Raw genomic sequence first — 21,437 nt, forward strand, 5'->3', positions numbered from 1 at the left:
ACTCTTATTTTTAACTAACCATGCAGCTATTGCGTCCTTCACAGACAGGAAGCCTCTATGTTATGAGCTCAAGCCTGACCACTGACCCATCAAAACTGTTCCCATTAGAAAAAAGATAAAGCTTCAAAGGCTGAATCAAAATTTGAATTACACAAGCCCAGAAATCTCTGTATTTCTGCTTGCTGAATGAACAGCTACTCAATGAACAAGTAGTAACTCAAGAACTAAGTTCTTTATTTGCCAACATTAGTCACAGTTAGCAAACTCCCATGTGCTGTCAGATGTGAACACAGTTAAGAAACTGCTCAAGCCACAGGGAAACAAAACCAGTGAAGAGGACGAGAAATTGAATTTACTAAGTGTACCTCAAACAACAGCACAGCATATGTATTCCTAAAAGTGTCGCATTTACTCCACACGTGCTACACAGCACATACACATATTTTTGTTCAGAAAAGCTCAGGAAGTGGTGTTACAGTACACCTGAGATGGTTTAGGATAGTGATTATATGTGTAATAGCTATGTGTTTTAACTTGGTGTTTGTACCCCAGCAGCCATCAACTTTCTCACCTTGGAAGAATGTTTAATCCACTGCTACACTTTCAGCCAAATTCTGTTTTCTCTATTACATTGATTCTTACCTTCTCCCCGATGGAATATGGCTAGTGTTCCATCTGCCAGAGCAACCAGGACCCTCCCTTTCACATGCCTGAAATAATAGAATAGTAAACACATAAAAATGTTGTAGAAGTGAGGTACTCAAAAACTTTTCCTGCCATCCATACATATCATCTTTACATAGTCTCCGGAATTCCCAGTCAGTTTAGCATTGCAGGAACATCCTGCATGAGATCACACCTCTTATCTTCACTGCAGTAAGATAATCACATCTGTAAATTTTCTGTTGAGGAAATTCTTCTCCTTCACAACATAAACACCATCACTTTCAATAAATTCCCCCTAATTTACCCCTCAATGAAATTTTGCCTTTCTCATTCCCACTTACTTCCTCCTGATACTGTTAGTCATGTATTCACTGAATTAGGTCATGACAGCAACGGAGCAGGAAAATGGGTTGGTATGAGACTTTCCCATTACAAAAACCTTGGGAAACTTCTCTCACAAAACAATGCACTTAGGAAAGCAAAGAAAAAGTTGTGGCTGCCACATCCTTGAAAAGTTCAATGCTGGGGATGTGGATGGGGCCTGGAGCAACCTGGTCTAGTGGAAGATATCCTTGCTCATGGCAGGGAGTTGAAAAAGAGGATTTTTAAGGTCTGTTCCAAGCCAAACCATTCTGTGATTCTCTAAGTCTACGACAAAGAGCTGCTAACCCCTCTAAACCATCACTGAGGTCCTGAACCTTCTCCTCCAGGTCCCTTGGAACACACACTTACACAAGGCTCAGCACAGAGTCCTTCAGTTTTATTGAGTGCAGACACTTCTTCCAGTTGGACACAGCTGAGTGGACATAAAGCCTGTGAGAGAGGACAAATTGGGGAGGGTTAGCAGCAGGGCCCCACACCTTCAGCCTGCCCAGGTTTGAATCTTCCCTTCTAGGAAAGGTGGAGGTGAAGTAAGAAAGTGATGTTAGCTCCCTATGGTGAGCTGAGCAATGAAATGAGGAATGAAAACATTCTCCAGAAATAATCAGTGAACAAAAGGTGTGTGGACATGAAAAATAGAGCCCAGAGCAGGGAGGTGACATATCAGCCAGCCCAAGGGGAACACACCAGCCATTCTGAGCTCCCAGCCACATGGTTGGGGCGGCACTGGTGCAGGTCCCAGCATCCCTGGTTGACTCCTGATCTGGCAGTGTTGTGCTGGGCTCCATCTTCAGCTGCCCATTCTCCCTGAAGAGGCAAAAGAACAGTGTGTTAGATTTAGCAGCAGCAGTGCACAGAATGCCCCCCTAGGCCCACAGCCTGGCACTCACAGACATGTGTGGGCCCTTGAAGACACAAACCGCTTCCTTCTTTTTGGTAGTTTTCAACTGCAAATCTGCAATTTACAGTATTTCCTTTTTCCTCCTCTTACACAAACCAATCTTACTTCAAATTTACAGACTCTAACTGAGTGTTAAGCAAGACTTTTACACAAACAATATTTTCTCTGTTCATTTCAGTTTCAACAGAAACGACTTAGAACAACATGGGCATTCAGGAATAATCTGTATCCAAGACTCCCACCCTGTTCTTCAGGCCATCACATCATCTTTGTTTGTCTTAAGAACTTTTGAGTGATGAATATGCTTTCTTGGTTACTTTTACAGTACGTCAGAGATGCTACTAGAACAAATCAATCATCATTTCTACACACGTATCAGCAAGCTCCTTCTTATAAACATGAAGTGTACGTGTACTTTGGGAGATCTGCCTTAACCACAGGTCTAAATTCATAGTGAGAGGTCAAATACTTGCATTTTAACAGCTGACCCAGTCAGCTGCAGGTTGAGCCATGTCTGTTTTCATGCCAATTTTCTCCTTCCCTGTTATCCCATCTGTAATATTGCTTGGGCACAAAACTGTGCCCAAGCAATATTACAGATGTGATAGAAGTCTGACACTTTGTCAGAAGATCAGGCTGCTCCTCTTATGACAAAGCTTATGAAAACAGAACTGATCAGTAATAGAACAAGACCATTATTCTGACCCCAGCCCACCTACCCGTTCTGCCTGGGTGACTGGCCTGGGACAGGGTCTGTGAACACATGCTCAGTGAGGGGCCCAGGCCGGGCCTGCATCGGCTCTGCCTCGCTGGCACTGCTCTCTGGTACTTCTGTAGCCTCTGTTGCCTCCTCAGTAGAATGAGACTGGTTGATCTTCCCATTGCAGACAGGAGCCACCTCACCTGGAGGACAATGAACACTGTGAGACATGCTGAAGAATGAGTTGGTGAGTTAACTATATAGACATCAGGCTGTCAGTTCTTTAATTTATGTTTCCTTGCCAAACTCAATCAAGCCCTGACCCTGTGTCAGACACAGCAGCTCATCCAGTATCTTCTACCTGGATGGGAAACAGACACTATTTTAAAGTGAGACCTAATCTGTGACTAGCATAGTATGGGAAGGGCTCCAAGGCTGTCACTACAGTATGGAGTCAGCAAGAGCAGCAGTATGATTTGCATGTAAGCTTAACTGTCTTCCCAAGGCTCAGGGAACAAAGCAATCAGAACAGCAGCACCTGTAGCAGGACAAACATCTCACGTGCCCAAAGTACTCCTTGCTGTGTAACTCCCGCAACCAGGCTGCAGCATGTGAATCAGAAAAAAGGACAGCTCTAAGAAGAAATGTACCAAAAGGGCCTTTGGTATTCCTGTATCATAATAACAAAATTCTGGAGGCCAATGAAGTGCTTAACTTGGGGACTGGAAGATGTGGCTGTGCTCATACCAGATTAGCTGTAATTGAAATGTCACGAAGTTTTACACTCCAAAACTTACTTTGCCCCTTGTCCAGCACAGGTGTGTCCCCACGTGAGGAACAGTTGCTTCGTGGCACATTGCAGCGGGTTGCACAGCCCACCAGTGTGATCCCTGCCAAGACACCATCTGCTCCAGCTGACTCTTCAGGATTCACATCCCCCTCCAGGAAGATCTCGCCTGGGGGATAGTCACTCTCACTGGCCGCTGAAGGGCAAAGAACAGGTTCTCATGTAAATCAAGCAGTCACTGCTAATTTAATGTAGCTGTACTCCTGAGGTCACCCTAAGGATGGGAGATTCTGATCCTTGGGGTTCACCACCCTGGGGAGGCACCACAGCATCCATCAGCAGTCTGATGCACGGCAGATCCCCTCATCCCTAGTATCAGTATCCAAGGCAGGTACAGAGCCCTTCCACGCCAGACAAGGCTCACTCCTGCTTCCAAAAACACTCTTTGTCTACCAAAGGAATGACTTACTGAACACTGAACAGGGAGGGATCTCCACAGAAAGGTCCTACAGGAAGGAAAGATCCGGGTTATAATTTTGGGGGAACAATTACAGAATACAACAAAGCCCAGGGGTTAGTTCCCAAGTGAGGACATCTGTTACTCTTCAGTGGGGCAAGTGACCCTGTGCAGACCTCAGCCTGGGCCACACTCACCGGGGATGCTGGAGATGCAGAGCACATGAGCGTTGCAGACAGTGAACTGGTCCACCACTGTGCCAGGCTGGTTGGCATCAATGATCACGACTTTACTGGTTGACAGCGTGCTAGTGAGGATCCAGACACGGCTGGATGTGGCATCCATCTCATGGAGTTCCTTTGCCTTCAGGAGACCAGACACACATGGGCACAATCAGCACTCCTCTTGGATCAACCTGAGCCTAACAGTGCTTGGCAACATTTACACATGGTGTAATTTATTTTAATGATATAGTCTATTCTACAGTAGAACTACAGAAGATTTTTTTCTCTTTTATACAGTTGTCTAATCAGTTATATTTTAATTTTTATTTTTATTAATTTGATTTCATTCATGTTGCTGCACTAGTATCCAGAGCACTGGCCAAGGAGCCTGTCTGACTCCTTAGGGCAAGAGCAATTTGGCCACTAATTTTTCTGTTGAGATGTCTGACAAATGTATCACTGAATATTCAGTCATCCAGAATGCCATGAGCTTGGGATGCACGCAACTGATCAGCTTAAGCAAGCTGGTCTCGGAGAGTATAAGGCAGCAGTGCAAGACAGGTGTGGAGAAAAACCCTACAAACCAGATGGCATAGAATATTGTATTATTATCTGCAAATTACAGCTTGGTTCTTTAAATAGGAAAAAACCAAAAAAATCACTTAAGACTATCAAAACCAGAACTGGAATAAATCTCCAGAGGCCCAAATGGACTCACAGACTCTGTTTTTTTAACAGAGCTTTGCCTGAATGTATTTATTATGTTTTTAATTTACAATGATGAGGGCTATATAATCTTCCTAGCAACCTCCTCAAGCATTTATTTGCACTTAATTATTAGGATTTTATTCAAAACTCCAAACACTTCAAAAGCAATACCTGGAAAACTTTATACTACATGATTTGTCCCAAATCACACCAAAAGTTCCAGAAGACCCGGCACACCACAGCAGTGCCCCTCAAATACAAGAGAATTTTATGGCATAGCACAAAGGCACTGAGAAAGGGGGACTGGTAGGGATGAAATGAGAAAAAACATTGGAGGGAAAAAAATCCATTTTATTTTCTGACCTTTTTCTTCTCAGGAGATGTATGGTTACTTTTGTTGTTCTCGCCTTCCACTTCCCTATCACAGGTGAGGGGATCATGCCCAGGATCTAGTTTCTGCCCATTCCCAGGCTCCTGTTCCAAAGGTCTCCATCCTGAGAGATTGACTCCAGCTGCACACCACAACTAAGAAACAGAAGCAGGAATCTGAACTAAGAATTCTGCAGGATCCTTGGTCTCTTTGAATGTAGGTACCTTTCTGGAGAACTGTCAAATGTCAAACATCTAAAACATTTAGTTGGAAACATCAGACCTTGATGATTTCCACTAGAAGTTATCTGCTTTGATGGAGGTAAGACAGAGGTTCTCTGTATCCAGCAGCAGTATCACTGCTTTTTAGTCACTGGAGCAAAGCAAGCCAGGACATGGCAGAAGTTTAATGTGTTCAAACTAACAGAAGGCAGGTTAAATGAGATGTTAGAAAGAGATTCTTCCCTGTAAGGGTGTGAGGCTGGTGAGACCTTGCACAGGTTGCCCAGAGAAGTCTGTGGCTGCCCCATCTCTGGAAGTGTGGAAAAACAGTCTGCTGGTTTAGGTCAAACATAAGCAGTTTTCTGAAATCAAATCTAGCTAACTTCCTATGAATTATTTCCAGGGAGCTTTTTAAGAGAATGCTGGGAACAGGACTACAGTAATAAATACTAGATTTATCAGAAACCTTAAGGGAAAGATGCTTCACAGAACATTGTCTAAAAATTACACCTAGAACCTTCTAGAAACAACAGCATAAAAACTTCTTACAATTTAACCATCAGGATGACTTCTAAAAATCATCTCTCAATGACGTAATGACAAACTGGCTATTTCAAAACAACCAGTTACAGCAGGTTAAGTTTGCCACCTGCACAGATGACCATTTACGCAATGACCACCAACCTCAATACTACTCAAAACATTCTAGTATTAATAGACATGGCATTACAAAAATCTACTCCAGTTAATACTGGCCTGTTACCAATGAATTCTGGTCAACAGTAGAATCTAAGGAGTGATGAAATGTGTTTTTACTTTCGCTTGGTCATTTTTATGAATTTTTATATCAGTTTCCACTGCACCCTGAGGAGTCTTAGCAAAAGCATTAGAAGCATAAAATGTTGCTGTTGTTGATGAATTGTCTCAAAAAGGCAAAAGATGTCAGAGAGCAGCAGGGGACCTAGCAATCAGAACCCGCTGAGAATTTTGTCCTAAAATACGTTCTCCTACATTGACTACAAACCACCATTCAAAAAAAGGAAGTGGAAGACATAATTTGGAATATATAATGTGAAAAGAATACAGGCTGCTGTAAAAACTGCATGTTTAGTGCCACAAATTCTTTGCTTATTGCATGTCCCCTTTCTGGACTGCATGGTAAGCAGAAACTACATACCTTCATAGTTGGGTCCTTCTCTACTAGTGGGCGACAATACACAGGCACAGGGACATTTTTCATACGAGTGTCTTCCTGACCACCATTGGGACTCAGCTAGGGGGAGAAAAGACAAAAAAGAGAGTATAAAGTTGCAAACAACAGGATATGGCAAGAGAGGTGAAATCAATGTGGCAGAACCAACCAGAGGTGGCTGCTGCTGAGGCTTCCTATCACATCTTGTGTAGAACAGAGTCCTTAAGAGGAAAGGATCAGCACACCCAAGAGACCATCTCACAGTCATCAGTGCCCCAGTGATGGCCAACAGAGACTACACATTGCTCTGCTGATAGAGAAAGGATGCTCCCTGCAAAGAGTCAGGACACTAGCATTCCCTTCCATCATGACAGTTGGACTTGATGCTCTTAAAGGTCTTTTCCAAACTTTATGATTCTATGACCTGAAACCTCCAAGCCATGCTGCCAGCCTCATCTCTTTCAGGGCATCTCTGACCAGTTAAATGTGTCATAAGCCAACAAATAAGGCTGATGTTGTTTGATTTTGTATTACTGATGGGAAGAACTGCATTTGTTTTCCATATTAAATGATTGTTAAAGTTCTCAGAGTATAAATGAAATAACTGATGTTCCAGCTCAATTATAACAAAGGATATTTTTTTAAAAAAAGAACTGGACTCTGGTTTAGGATACTTTTGGTTTAGAGTACTTTTCAGTTTCAGTACTTTCATGCAGAGGAATGTCCCTCCATTGACTTTGGTGGAGATATATAGAGCATTAATTTGTTCTGTGCCTACAATTATCATACAAACAAAACATGCATGTTACCTCTAAATTAAATAGTTTATGACAAAGGTCCTTAGTTAATGACTAGAGTTACCTCCCACTCAGCCTGTCCAGAGCATGGTTCCTACCTGCTTGTACTTGGCTGGGAGGCTCCAACCACAGGCCTGCAACCGCCCATCATCATTCCGCACGTGCTCCCGGACCTGCCGGTACTGCTCTCGCTTCTGCTCACGGCGTGCCGAGGATGTGCAGTCACTGAGGAGAGAAGCACAGCATCACCCAGCTGATGGTTAAAGAGAGGAGCTGAGGGTGAAGGGAGTGTGGCCAGCATGGGGGAGGGCACACACGGCAAACCAAATCCAGCCGTGAAAATAGATGTCGGGAATCAGACAGAAAAACTCTGTCAAGAAGCAGACACAGGCAGTTCTGATCTGTCATCTAAGCGATGCTGCAAGCCAAGTCATTGTCATCATCTCTTATGATGTTCCAAGAGCCCTCCAGAAACAGAGAATACTCCTTGTCTAAAACCTATCTAGGAGATCATACCATTTTTTGCTGAGCTGTTACAATTTACTAATCTAATGTCTGCACCAGGAAGGCATTTTCAGTTCTTTCCCTCCTCATTCACGTCAACGATGGATTTTTCTGTCCATTTTTAAGCTTTCTCTGCTGACAAGGAAAATGTCCACTAACTGCTGATTCCAACAGAACAACTTCAGCTTTGCACTAGCAAAGGTTAAACCAAAAATTGATCTGTGAGCTTTTAGATATGTTTTAATATAAACAAATGCTGTTTGTCAGCTCCAGCCCTCAAAAGATTTTTAAAGCATCATTCAGAGGTACAAACAATATCAGCAGAAAAATTAAATCCTGTGGTCAGACCCATTACGTAATGCACTGCTGGGAAGTACTCAGACACCACAGCATGACTGTGAGATGTCATCAGAGAAAAAGACGGAGTAAGGGCAGTGAGTATTTAAAAAGTTTAAATTTACCCTTCTACAAGATGCAGTGTCTTTTTAACAAATCCTTCTTATTGTAGAAGTTATCCTACTTTACCACCACTTTCTCCAATGTCCTTCCATCAAAACACAACCCATGTGAAACCACACAACCTTGGCAATGGCAGAACACGTGAAGTCATGTAAAGCACTGAAGAGTTTTCTCCCTTCATGTCAGTGACACAAAGAATTTGGGTAAGACTGTAGTAGTGATACTCAGAGGCTCTTTCTTAGCATGGTTAAGATTAAAACCAAGTACTGGAACATAAGTGTGCTGTGGAGAGAACTTTTATCTTCACTTAAACCTCTTGTCAAAAGGGTTGTGCAGACATTCCTTCCCTTTGTCCTAATGCTGCCATCACACTCCACCACGAAAACCCTCCATTCCATCTCAGTCTGCACATACAAGTGCAGAACTAGAGTGGGACCAACTTGAGCTCCAGTGGTCCCTGCTGAGATGATCCATCACGGCCTGGAAAGCCACGGGTACTGTATATTTGGGAGAACAAGGTTTGCTGAACCCATCCATATAGTAACTGATGAGTGAAAGCTCAGGGAGATAAACCACAGAGAGCAGAGACATACTAATTTCATATAGACTGTTTCCAAAGTGGAAAACAGCTTATTATAAACACTGCTGCACTTTGGGAGAGCTGCAGGGGAGCCTGGCTTGGCACACAGCCCTGCAACTCACTCGTCAGGGAAGAACTCGAGGGTGCGGCTGCCGGAGGAGATCTGGCACATGGTGTGGCTGCGCCGCTGGCTGAACCCCGCCGTGGTGGGAGACTTGTAGTGGATATTCACAGACGGGTAGGTCCTCTTTGCTGGTGGAGGACTGGATGAAGAGCTAAACAGACGGCTGAAGCTAGGGACAGAAAAAGGCCAACAAGTAAGAGAAAAGGTGCCTTGGGGAGACAGGCACCATACATACACAAAAGGAGAAGCAAGAGGTTGGGATCAAAGGCTGTAAGCCTGTCACAAAAACTGCTCTACTTCAAACCCAGACCTACATCCTTGGTTTGACTGGCATAATGTGGTTTTAGCTTCCAGAAATAGGTACCTATTGCAATTGGCTGTGAGTGTACAGAAGTTTCCATTCCAGGATACTCATGAACTTTTACAGCTTGTAAAACAAATTAATGCGCATGGTCAGATCTGATTTTAATTTCATTAAGGACAAAGGAAGCCCTTGAAAGCAAAAGGCTTAAGCCGATAACACCTCTATCTGACATTAATGTCAGAGTCTACTAAGTTGCTGTCTCAAGTAGGAATGGCAACACTCCTCCTTTTCCTAATCTTGCACAAACCACCAAAGAACTTACAACTGCCAAATGGTGGATTTCTTCTTCTCCTGGACGGATGGGTGCTCACGGGAAGCTCTATGGACAAACACAGCAGAACCAAGTTAATTTCTACATCTCTGCCAAGCATCAGGTAATTTCCATCAAGGAAGCCATGTCAAAAGTCAGAATTCATTCTAATGTATTTCAAAAGACACCAGAGAAAGGGACATACACTCGTCTTCAATGCAAGCACACCCAACCAGTTTAAGTATCAACGCTAACTTGAAAGGCAAATGGGTCTGTTTAACATGAAGTTTTATCAACTCTCTGTAACACTGTCTGCCACAGACAGTGTGGGAACTACAGCCCCCAGCATTAAAGTCACTTCTAAAGCCCTAGCATTTAGAACTCATAAATCAGAAGCAACACTACTCCCTAGAGCTCCTCCCAGCTTAAGCACACAAGAAACAAGCAAGACAAACCAAATAACGGTGCCAACATGAGATTTGCAGCCCAGGTTCAGGAACAAGAGAGAAAGAATTGGTATTAGAAGAGAAGCATATACAGTCTGGAAAAACTCCCAGAACTTCTCAACCCTGTGTCTGTAGGGGTTGCACTGACCACAAGGTAAAACATGAACAGGTTCTGTCCTGAATAGGGATGTTACCCAACACCCAGCCTCACCTGATCATCTCTGTCCACCTGACAGCCTCCTGGAGCTCCATCAGCCTCTCCTTGTACTGGTTGCGCTCCATCAGGACCCGGGCCATCTCCACACGGGTGAAGCGCCGGCGCTGGGCAATGGGAATGTTGTCCTGCAGAGGGGAGGAGCACTGCTTCAGCCAACAAAAGATGGAATGGGATTGAGGTTAGTACCGGGCAAGTCAGGGGACAGACATATGTTTGTTAGTTCTTCTCCTGTCCTGCTTGATTTTACCCCCATTTCCCTATAGGAGGAGCTTATTCAGACAGTGAGCTCCAAACTACGGCCATGGACCTCTGGGTGTTCAGCAAACCCATGGAAGTTAGAACGAGAATCCCCACCAACTTGAACACATAGCCCTCACATACACACACCCCAGTGTGGGACTACTGCCAGCAAGGTGCTTTGATAATCTGCAAGGAATGGTAAGAATTCTGTTGGAAATTGGAAACTGAAGTTTTAACTCAGTAGCAAAGCCAGTCACAAGCAGCAGGGAGCACTACATAATACCATCTACCCCCTCAGGAGGACTTGAAGGAAGTATTCTGTTAGTACAGATGGATAAAGATAGGATACAGGAAACTTAGGAAAAGCCTTTTCCTCTTTGGTGACACAACTTGACCTTCCAAAGAAGGCACAGGCAGCTTTGGGTTGGGAATAACAGGACTGAAAGTCTGTTTGTCACTTTTGTAGAGTGGAAAATAAGAACAATATGATTAAGTCACAGAAAATACCAGCTCAAATGAAAGACTGCAAGGGTTTTAGAAACTCATTACTAGGAGGTGGCACAGGGTTGTGCTAGGCTGTGGCAATTCCCAGCCTCAGCCTGGCTTATAAGTGCTGCTGAGAGCTGGAACAGTACAAATTAACCAAGTCATTCTCTAGCCTCTCCGGATTTTGAATCAAATCTGTATGACTAGTCAAAACAAGAACTGTCTAAACAAAAAGGATTTTATAAATTATTTTTTAAATTAAAAAGAGAACCAGACTTCCTGTCCATTCAGCTGAAAACAAATCCAACTCTCTTCAGCAGCTCATGAGCACACCTAAATTCTCAACAGACCAAGTTCACTCCAATTAAGTCAAGTGATTTAGGCTAAAACTGAACTTGCTCTGATACCTTGTGTAAGAAAGAAAGCAGTAACACTGATAAGCAATGTATTGCGTTCCCTGTCCCAGCAGGGACATTAACAAGAAAAATCTTGTTACTGCTTGATTTACCTTTTTTTTTTTCTGCTACAGTTCACCTTTGTTGAAAAGCCTCTATCCCAGCCAAAATGGTTTCAAGAGCTATCCTAGAAGAACAGCCCATGAGCCTTCTCTGCCTGTACCCTGCAACAAGCAGTACTGGCTTATGGAAAAGAATTAACAAGACAAATGCAGCACTAAGACACAGTGGTAGTCACTGTTGCAAAGTTGGCTGTGTAAGCAGGATTTCACTGCATGATGTCCTCACAGCTACATCTTCACTGCCAACACGGGGACAGGCTCTTCTGGAGAACCCTGACAGTCATACTGTCCTGAGAGAATCCTCACTGCGCACAAGATTTTAATTCTAAATTAGGATGGTATTGCAGTGCTCTAGCACCCAGCTGCAGAAACCACATCCCGCACAGTGGTACTGCCACTGGGTCGGCTGCTCCTCTGAGCCAGATTCTGGTTTGAAAGTGGTATGAAGGGATTTCATGCTCATCAGCCACAACCCATTCACGACCCTTGCCCTCATTGCTAACAAAGGCATATCAATCTGCATTTGCATATACATCATTGTATATATGAAGCAATATAGGTAAGTAAATCAACCCCCTTTCCCCACAGGCATTTTAGTAATGTCATATACCAATTCTGTACAGAGATAGCTGCTTACATCCTCCACCTCCTCTTTGGGCTCTCGTCGGGCAACAATTGCTTCAGATTTCACTCTAGGAAACAGGAAGAAAGCGATCAAAGAGCAACTGACACCATGGGCGGCTTCGGGAAAAGAACCACCTATGGGAAGTCTGGCTGCATCCATAACAAGGGAGCAGTTTGAGCAATCTCAAACCATGTGTACCAAGAGTACAGATTCTGAGATGCTTCTCTGGCATTTTCTCTCCTCCTTTCAACACATTACTCTGAACAGCTTCACTGACCTCACCCCATTTTTTTCAAACAATTGTTGTGAGCACCAAAATACTGACCACTGGAAGAATCCAGCCAGTTTCTATTTCTGAACCAGCATCTACATTCAAATATTTGATATTCAAATATTTGATGAGAACTGAGTCATTTTCAATGGGGAAAATGTTGGCTTAAATGCTTCTGCTGGACTGCTTCTGGTTTCAGTAGATTCTCTGACTCTTTGTGATTTCATACAGTGAAAAAAGCCCCTAACGTGAAGAACAGTTTGCCAAAACGGTAAAGAACGTCAAACTCTGATAAAAAATACTGAAAGTATTTAAGTGAGTGCTTTCAATTTCTTTGAACTCCTACTTTATGAAGCATTAAAAAGGGCATTTTAAAAAAATCTTCCTGCTTGCAAGACTACTTTCATTTCAGACATTTTGAACAACAAAGAGACCAGTCTGTGTTATTCTTGGTGATTCTGAGCTCAGACTACAGAACCTTCTAGATTCCAGATGGAGAACAAACCTGTCTTCTGCCCTGAGTACCTGCAGTGATGCAGAGCCATCCACAACTGAACTGTTCTGCTCTGAGCTCCAGGAGGCAGCTTTGTGTATATGGATGTGGAACTATTCCAGGCTTTGCTGGGCAGTTGGGGTTTAGTTTCTCTAGTTTGACAGGAAGATAAAAAGTGGCATCTTCCTGTATCAGACTCTAGAATCTCTTCTGCCTCTTCTCACTCTTAATATGAGCAATGAAACAATTACCAATAAAGGCATTTAAATATTTCTTGCACAATTCCATATGAGCTCTTTCAGTAAATGAATGGGAATTCACTTCTCTCAGAGCTATCCTGGCTGCTAGGAGGATCAAGCTCTTGACAGCTTCCTTCAAACCTATTGGTTTTGAAATTCCCTTTCTTGTGTGGTTTTGGTTGTTTTTGTTGGTGGTTGGCTTTTAATTGCAAATTTAAACCCTTAATGCTTCACTCCAGGGAGACTGGGTTTGGAGTTGCTGCTTCAGAATCCTAGTCCTGCCTTGTTGGGGTCTCTAAAGTACCTTTGAATGCCAATGCTAATCCCATGAGTGAAACAGAGTAAAACAGAGGAGGTGGGATTACCACTCTTCACTCCCAGCTCCTTGGGGCAGGGGGGTAATCACTCACCTCTTTAACTCCTCCTCCAGCTCCTTGACTCTGGCTTCTATTTTGGCTTTGGCCTGTTTTGTTGCTTCCAGTTCTCCCTTCAGCACCTCCTGCTCCCCAGACAGCTGGTCCACCTTGGCAATCAAATCATTCTTCACAACGTTCAAAGCATTTCTTAAAGGTGTGAAAGGGACAGTAAGCAAAACGCCCAAAACCAGCAGCTGTACATAAAAGAGACCTTTAACTAAAGCCACAGACACTACAAGGAGAGTTGGAACAAGAGTATTTAACAATTCAGTCCAGCTATGACTCAAGGGAAATAACACTTTGGGAAGATGGAGCTGCGGAAGAACAGAGAACTCACCATAACTGCTCAGGATGAGGTTTGTTCATTCCTGTATCCTGACTAACAAACAAACCTCTCCTTAGGAGGATGGCAGAACACTGCAGAAGGCATGTGTAGAGCAACCTATCTATTTTGGACAGAATGAAAGTCTGAACTTTCAGAACTGCTGTCATCTGCAATTGAGGACAATTGCAGATGATGGCAATAGAAATATGCATTTCCAATCAGCTCCAAAACATCTTAAATTTATAAAATGAGTAGCTTCCCATCACAGTAGGTTCTCCAGCTCTCCCCTGAGAGTATTCTGCCTTCCTCTTCTCAGCTCCCCAGCTTTAATAGCTGGTTTGCCAGCTTTTCTCAAAAACCAACTCCGTTACATTGTCTGCTTTTCCTCCATCAACTTCGAAATTGTTTGAGAATTCAATAGTGACATTTTTTTTCCTAATAACAAACCTTGCAAATAAAACCTCATTATCAGCAACATCCTCACAGACGCTCAGACCAACACATGGATTCCCACTGAAGTTTATTTAAAGCTTGCAACTGATCTCAGATGACATCAGGCCCTACCAGCACATGCCTAGAGGCTTTATCCAAGTGCCTGCAGAAAGGACACAGCTCAGGAGAGCAATTCTTCTTCTACAAGTGAAGGAACAAGTATTCAGGACAACCAGTTAGATAAACAAGTGAGGCAGGTGTTCTGGCCAAGACCTACTGCAAGGTGACGTCTCATTTATAACCAGACACGTAGGTCAGAGCATGCAACAGTTCCTTACTTGGTCTCCAGCAGCTGAGAGTTCTCCAACAGCAGATTGCCCACTTCTTTGCCCATTCCTGAAAAGAAAGGCCAGGCAGTTTTCACCTGCTCTCCTAGAAACATGCAGCTTTTGTGACACTGCCTAACTTACACTTGAGGAAAAGAAATCACTTTTGTTAGGCTTCCCTAGATTCCTGTGTCCCGTGTGGAGAGTGGAGTGTCTCTAGCTGAATGACCAAACAGCACCAGCAAAGACACCCATGTGTCCTGTAGAGAATCCCAATTCAGACCTAGCTTCTCACTCTAACCTTCACAGACCTCTTGGAGAGGGACAGAGGGGAGAGCTTCACTAGCACCAATCAGGGAAGTCAAGGCAGTAACTCCTGGTTAAGCCATGAGCTATTGCAAACATTTTTTATAATTTCTCACACAGAATGAAGGTAGAGTTTATAGGTTTTTCACAGAGGATAGCACAACACTGCCCAAGTTGCTGTCCAGATCACACTAGTGATATTCTTCCTTTCTTAGTGTAAGCCAAACTTTCTGTTTGCACAATTTGGGATCATAGTTGTGATGAGTTTCATGCACGTAAGAGGCTTCCCCATTATCGACCTTCTGCCTGAGCAATTTTAATAGGACTGTAGATTGTCCTTTGCTATATCTAGCTCTACCAGCTTTCTCACAGATGTTTAAAATGTGAAGTCTCAGTTTTACTACTTCAGACCCACACTCAACACCTACAGCAGACACTCTGCGCTTGCACTTGGGCATCCATGTACAGCTGCAATCTGCAGACTGGTTTACAAGAACATTGACACATCTGGGGCTAAGAGTGAAGGTCAAATTCAGTATTTCATAAAACAAATGAAATTTAGTGACCAAAAGCACATCTGGATTGTTTCCCACTGCCAGGGACTTGCTGAGTCCCAGGGTCAGCCTCTGTTTTATAGTGAGGAACAGAGGCCACCTGAGAGCTGAAGGCAGAGAGGCCTCTCCCTGTTGGAGGACAGAGCTGAGGGGTATAGCTCTATCTCACCACAGGTCCCAGAGCACGAGGAAGTCTCCCCACAATAAGTATTTGTCCTGCCCTCTGAACTCTCTCTTCCTTCACAGCAAAGACATCAACAGTCTTTGTGAGACATCATTTGCTGATTAATTAGTATTTGCAGAAAATAAAAACAACACAAACTTGAATTAAATGGAAGTTAGAGGAACATGGCAGTGCATGAGAAGTGAGAACACACCACAACACTCCAACACACAGATCCTCTTCTGACAGTTAAATGGGATGAATTTATGATGACAAAAGCAAATTCCCAGCAAGAATGAGTAAGAAGCAGTATTTTCAAATAACTTCTGAAAAATTAGTGACAGATAATTAATCACTTTGATGTTTCAGGCAATGTGTGTCAGAGAATATTCCAACAGCACAGAAATGGGAAACACTAATTGCAATGCAAATTACAGTGTATTTTGGGTTGGTAAGGTGAAGGATCTATAGCCCTTTTATTTTGTGATGCAGGTCATGTAGGACAGAAGACCCAGAAGCCTTCTGTTTATGAAATTCTTTTCTTGCTGACCTTTAGTGATCCTACAAATAATCAATTAAACATTTAGCCTGTAAGGTATTAAATTGGCGCAAGAACATTCAAGGTGCTTAAGAACATCCAAGCAAAAGCTCATCCCCATGTTTTTTTGATTAAATCTTTTTCCTTCATATTCTGGAGTCATACATCCCTCTCTGCAGCTGTTTTTGGGAGAGAAAGAAATTCTGGGGAAGCAGGTGAGCTATCATGCCAAAACTAAAGACCACACAGCATTCCATCAGTATCCTTCCCCACAGCTTCTACTTGTGTGATGCAGTGACAGCCCAATGCCTTAACCATGTATAGGTTGGGAAGGCTCCTCTGGCAATAAAGATCAGGAGGATGCCTCCCAGAGCCATGGAAAGGCACTGAGATCATCTTGCGCAGGCTGCAATGGGACAGCTCTGCTCATGGGAAGAAAACTTTCAGTGTGGAGAGACTATAAGGAGACCTCTTCAACCCTCTGGGGTAGGGAGCAACAGGAGGTGAGGTCTGGGCAGAGCCCTGTCCAGCAGAGCACCTACACCATCTTCCTCCCACAGCCAGGCAAACAGTGTGAAGCATCAAAGTGGAAAATCAATGAGAATCCCCAAACCACCCCTACAGTGCAGCTGCATCCTGCCTCTTGGAGAGGTGCTGCCACCACCACAAAAAACCAAACCAAGGTGACAGATGACGAGTGGATGAAAGGAATGCAGAAAAAAACGCATATTAAAAAAGAAAAAGAAAAAAGAATAAAAAAAAAAGAAAAAAAAAAAGAAAAAAAAAAGTAAAAAGGCCTTCGCCTTACCAAAGAAATCATCCCGTACTATGAGAGCCATCCCATACGAGAAAGGGAACAGAAAGACATGGGGACAAAGGGGAAGAAAGGAAGAGAAAAACAGCAGCCATTAAGTACCAGTCTTTGTAAACAGCAAACAGAGCAGCTCATCAGCACATGTACAGTGTGGTGCCAGCACATGTGATGCTTGGTAGAAAGTTACCTTGTTCTGCTGCAGCCTGACCTAACAGGGACTTTACCTTAGAGTGTCATGAATGGTTTGGGTTGAAAGAGACCTTTAAAACTCATCCATTTCCAGTCCTCTGCCATGGGCAGGGATGAGTGGCACGAGCCACAAGTATGACCTAGAGAGAACTCTGTCAGCTTATGGATCTTATTTCTTAAATCTGCCTCCCACTAGACCACACTTCTCTAAGCCCCATCCAACCTGGCCTTGAACACTCCCAGGGATGAAGCAGCCACAGCTTCTCTGGGCACCCTGTGCCCGAGCCTTACCACCCTAACTGCAAAAAACATTTTTCTTATATCTAATCTAAATCTCCCCTCTTTTGTTTAAAACCATCACCCCTTGTCCTCTCACAACAGATGTCAAGACAAGCTTGAGACCTGCTTACTTTGTCTTCATCATTCTCCCTGTATGATACATCCTTGAGTTTCCCATCCATACAACAAAGGCAGGTCAACAGACATTATGAACAGGGTGAAGGAAGGACTGTAGTAGGAGGAAAAAACTAAAAGTGGGGCTAAGTATCAAAGATTTCATCTGGCCTAAAAAGGCCCAAATGCATCTCCACACTGCAACAAACTCCAACCTAACTTCAGTGGGAGATTTTCTGAGGAATGTTCCACAAAAATGTGGCTTACAGTAAAACTAGTTTGAATGAAAGGAAGGGATGATGCCATCCCATGATACCTTTCTTGGTATCATCTCAGAGTCTGCACTGAGCAGTGCCAGGCACAGGGACATGGCAGAGCTTGCTGGTGTGTGACACTATCACAACTGCCAGGTCACCCTCTTTACTACAGGACAAGTTTTACCCAGTTTGCACTGTAGTCAAGAGACTCCCTTGACTTCAACTGAAATTGCATCAGGGCCCAAGTGTATTTTACAAGCAGGTGCAAACCTGATGGCAGAGCATGGCCCTAGCGCAGCAAGCAGCCTCCCCCAACAAAGGACAGAGCTATCACGCAACTCCTGAGACAGAAAGGCAAAGATTTCACCAAAGACATAAGCTTTGCCACTGTAACCCATCATGAAAGTGTCTTTAATGTCACTACCACAATACCTGAAGGGGCTTGGTTTGCACCAGGTAACCCCCCACAGCCACTGGCACATGGAGGGACTCCTCAGAGCACAGGCCATGGAGAGGACAATGGGATTCTCACTCAGTCTGTGCCCACCCAACCTCTGCTGTAAGTACCTTTCCTGACAGAAAAAAAGCCCTTTGAGCCCCAAGACCTTGAGTGACAGGCTAGCGTGACACTGTGGAGCCTGCCCATGGCCAGGCAAGAGAAAGCGGTTTGAAAGGTAGCAAGAACGTGAGCAGAGCAGGGACCTCCTGCTCCAGGGACCCACCAGTGTGAGGCAACCAAGCAAGGCAAGGTGGAAGAAGTCTGCAAAGCCAACCGTGTTTGGACAAGAACAGGGGAGTATCACACGTGTATACCACATCATCCAAAAGAAACAAGAACTGAGCAGGAGATACACACCTGAGAACTCCCCTATGCGCCATGTCCAGCGAAGCACAGAGAGACAAGGGAAAAAGGAAGTGAAAAAGGATCCATCAGTGACTGAAACCAATAAAATCAAAATTTTGTTCAAAAAAAATTAACGATGATTCAGCCATTTCAATATCAAAAGGCATGAAATAGTAAGGACAGGATATGCCATAGCTGTTGATGGCATGACTCTACGTAAGACAGAAAAAAAAACCAAGATAACCCATGGTACAACTGCAACCACACACCTCAGCTATCCTCAGATTTCTAGATGTGGATCTGAAGCAGTCAGATCTTCCTGGACTGAGTAAACCTTTATTTTGTCTTTATTTAGTCATCTACTACTTTTGCAGAACAGCTCATTCCTACTACCTCTCACTTCCCCTCCCCTTGTGATTTTAACAGTTGGATCCTCTGACAATAACTGTGCTCTCCAGTGACACTTCAGCTTGCAAAAGATAACTGGTTGCAATTTAAAACTTTTTTTTTTGTACAGTGTAGCGCTGGGACTTAGTTTGATTCAGTTAGTTCATTTCAACTTCTGTACACAACACTGTATATAAACTTACCACTAATAAGGCTGCATTTCTGTCTTTACCACAGACCCCCCCGTTCTTTAATTTCCAAACCAAATATAGTTGGTTATCCTAAACCTGAATCATAGAACGGTTTGAGTTGGAATGATCATCCAGTTCCACCCCCTGCCATGGGCAGGGACACCTTCCAATATCCCAGATTGCTCCAAGCCCCCTCTAAGCTAGCCTTGGACTCTCCCAGGGATGGGGCAGCCACAGCTTCTCTGGGCTATCAGCTCACCACCCTCACCACCCTCACCACCCTCAGTAGGAGACCTGTCCACTGAGCACACCCAAACTGCTGTGATCGTTTGTGTCTGGAAACACTTGGGATATGAGAAGCAGGATGGGGGATCTGGTAGGAGGGGGAGCTGAGAGGAGATGGGAGAACAGGAGCATACTCAGGATCACTTGTGATTAACAAGTGAATATGCAGGAAAATAGCCAATTAGTGTTCTTAAGTCTGTAGGAGAAATAAGGGAATTTGGTCCTCAATGCCTATTACTTACTAATTGTTCTCACTCCACATTTTTCTCCAGAATACTTCCTGTACAAACCCATGTATGTAAAGTAGTATTAGAGGTAGGAGGAAACCCACATGTTTTGTAGGTTTTATTCAAAATAATAAAACATGAAGAGTCCCAATTATGTACCAGGAATAAATGGGATTTTCCATTCCACAATCGAACTTGCCTGCCAGCCACTGCTCAAGGGAAATTTCTGTAAGTCCTGTTTTTAAGGTCCTCTTTAATGAGATTTCTCTTTTTTTAAGGAACTGACACCAAAAAAAGAGAATATTCTTTACAGATTGACTGCCAAGTATTGAGAGACTGGAGGAAATAATAAGCCTTCAGTTAAGTGAGCTTAGAGTCATTCATTAATTTGATTTACAGAAAGACACGAGCCACAAGTATGACCTAGAGAGAACTCTGTCAGCTTATGGATCTTGTTTCTTAAATCATGTTCATAAAGCTCTGTTTCCTCTGTGTCTCTTCAGACTCAAAGGTACAAAGAGCACAAAGGTACAAAAGGCACAAAGAGAGAGAGTTCTACCTATGAAAAAGGCAAAATTTTGGATTATGTTGACAGATTTTTGTCAGCCCTAATCTAGCCCTTTGCTTCTATCTTTACCAGACTTTCTTCTGTGCTTTCTATTGTGCAAAGCCAAAAAAAGTACCAGTCTCATTTCCTGTTGAGAGACATGACCCCTGAGATCTTTCTCTGCTTCCTCCCTTTGTGGGGAGGAACCAGCAATGTGTGTGTTCATTTTAAAAACACTCTTATGTGCCAGAGTCAGTTGCCAGAATTCAGCAAAAGGATTAATTAGATCAATATTTATCACAAAAAAGGTACAGAACTACCTGATTTCATAGCAGTCCATCTCCCAGGTTTGAAAACGAACCAGCCTTCTTATTTTGCTGGTCTGCCATGGGATCACCTGAAAGGGTTCTGCTGCTCTGATCAGGCCAGAAAATGGTCCCAGCACAAAAATATCCTCCTTGCGAGCCATGCTGCAGTCTTCAAAAACTACACTGTGATCTTCAGGGCCCACACTTACATGGGCACTGTTCAACAAAGTCTTTGTACATTTCTATTTTAAGTGGTAACTCCCAAACAACAGACATCTCACCACACTGAAGTCTTTGGGCAGCCTTATATCAGAAGAGGTGAAGCACCTTTGACTTCATCTGAGACTGTGGCGAATAACCATGCAAGATTTGTGCAACAAAAAGCTTTGGCCCTTTGAAAACAGTCTAAATTTCTTGCTGGTCACTGGGTCAGACTACAGGGGAATCCCAAGGGGAAGTGGATTTCCAGAAGGCAGGCTTCCAAAGGAGGAAGCATGTTGTCCGAAGCTGTTCGTACACCAAGCAAGTAATTTTCCAGAATAGTAACTCTTCCAAGCCAGTAACACCTGATACCCCAGCTGTTTTGAGGGGAGAAGGAAAGCAGCAGTTGGCATAGTGATCAGTAGATAGAGCCACAGAATGAGCCCAACACTCCTTGATAAGGAAGAAGTGAACATGAGGACCAAGACAAAACAGATAGTCAATGGCAAGATTAT

General features: G+C 43.6%; 1 protein-coding gene across 15 annotated transcripts in view; it reads right to left on the reverse strand.

Moving 5' to 3' along the window:
• The window catches only part of MAPK8IP3 (mitogen-activated protein kinase 8 interacting protein 3), a 75,738-nt gene that overhangs the window by 10,045 nt on the left and 44,256 nt on the right, over positions 1 to 21,437 (reverse strand). For 7 of the 15 annotated variants that reach the window (XR_010082567.1, XM_063414733.1, XM_063414732.1 and 4 more), the window contains 15 exons: positions 14,731 to 14,788; positions 13,630 to 13,782; positions 12,202 to 12,283; positions 10,343 to 10,494; positions 9,698 to 9,754; positions 9,070 to 9,240; positions 7,503 to 7,629; positions 6,593 to 6,688; positions 5,188 to 5,349; positions 4,090 to 4,255; positions 3,446 to 3,631; positions 2,668 to 2,851; positions 1,735 to 1,854; positions 1,399 to 1,479; positions 643 to 710 (listed from right to left, as the gene is read on the reverse strand). Coding sequence is in view for 14 of the 15 variants with exons in the window: in XM_063414733.1 (XP_063270803.1) it covers positions 643 to 710; positions 1,399 to 1,479; positions 1,735 to 1,854; positions 2,668 to 2,851; positions 3,446 to 3,631; positions 4,090 to 4,255; positions 5,188 to 5,349; positions 6,593 to 6,688; positions 7,503 to 7,629; positions 9,070 to 9,240; positions 9,698 to 9,754; positions 10,343 to 10,494; positions 12,202 to 12,283; positions 13,630 to 13,782; positions 14,731 to 14,788 (1,863 nt within the window). In the remaining variant the exon portion in view is untranslated. The remainder of the gene's footprint in view (positions 1 to 642; positions 711 to 1,398; positions 1,480 to 1,734; positions 1,855 to 2,667; positions 2,852 to 3,445; positions 3,632 to 4,089; positions 4,256 to 5,187; positions 5,350 to 6,592; positions 6,689 to 7,502; positions 7,630 to 9,069; positions 9,241 to 9,697; positions 9,755 to 10,342; positions 10,495 to 12,201; positions 12,284 to 13,629; positions 13,783 to 14,730; positions 14,789 to 21,437) is intronic. The other 8 variants (XM_063414741.1, XM_063414740.1, XM_063414731.1 and 5 more) reach the window with 5 other exon arrangements.

This window comes from Prinia subflava, chromosome 17, assembly GCF_021018805.1.
Source record: "Prinia subflava isolate CZ2003 ecotype Zambia chromosome 17, Cam_Psub_1.2, whole genome shotgun sequence".
In the NCBI taxonomy this organism is placed as follows: domain Eukaryota; kingdom Metazoa; phylum Chordata; class Aves; order Passeriformes; family Cisticolidae; genus Prinia; species Prinia subflava.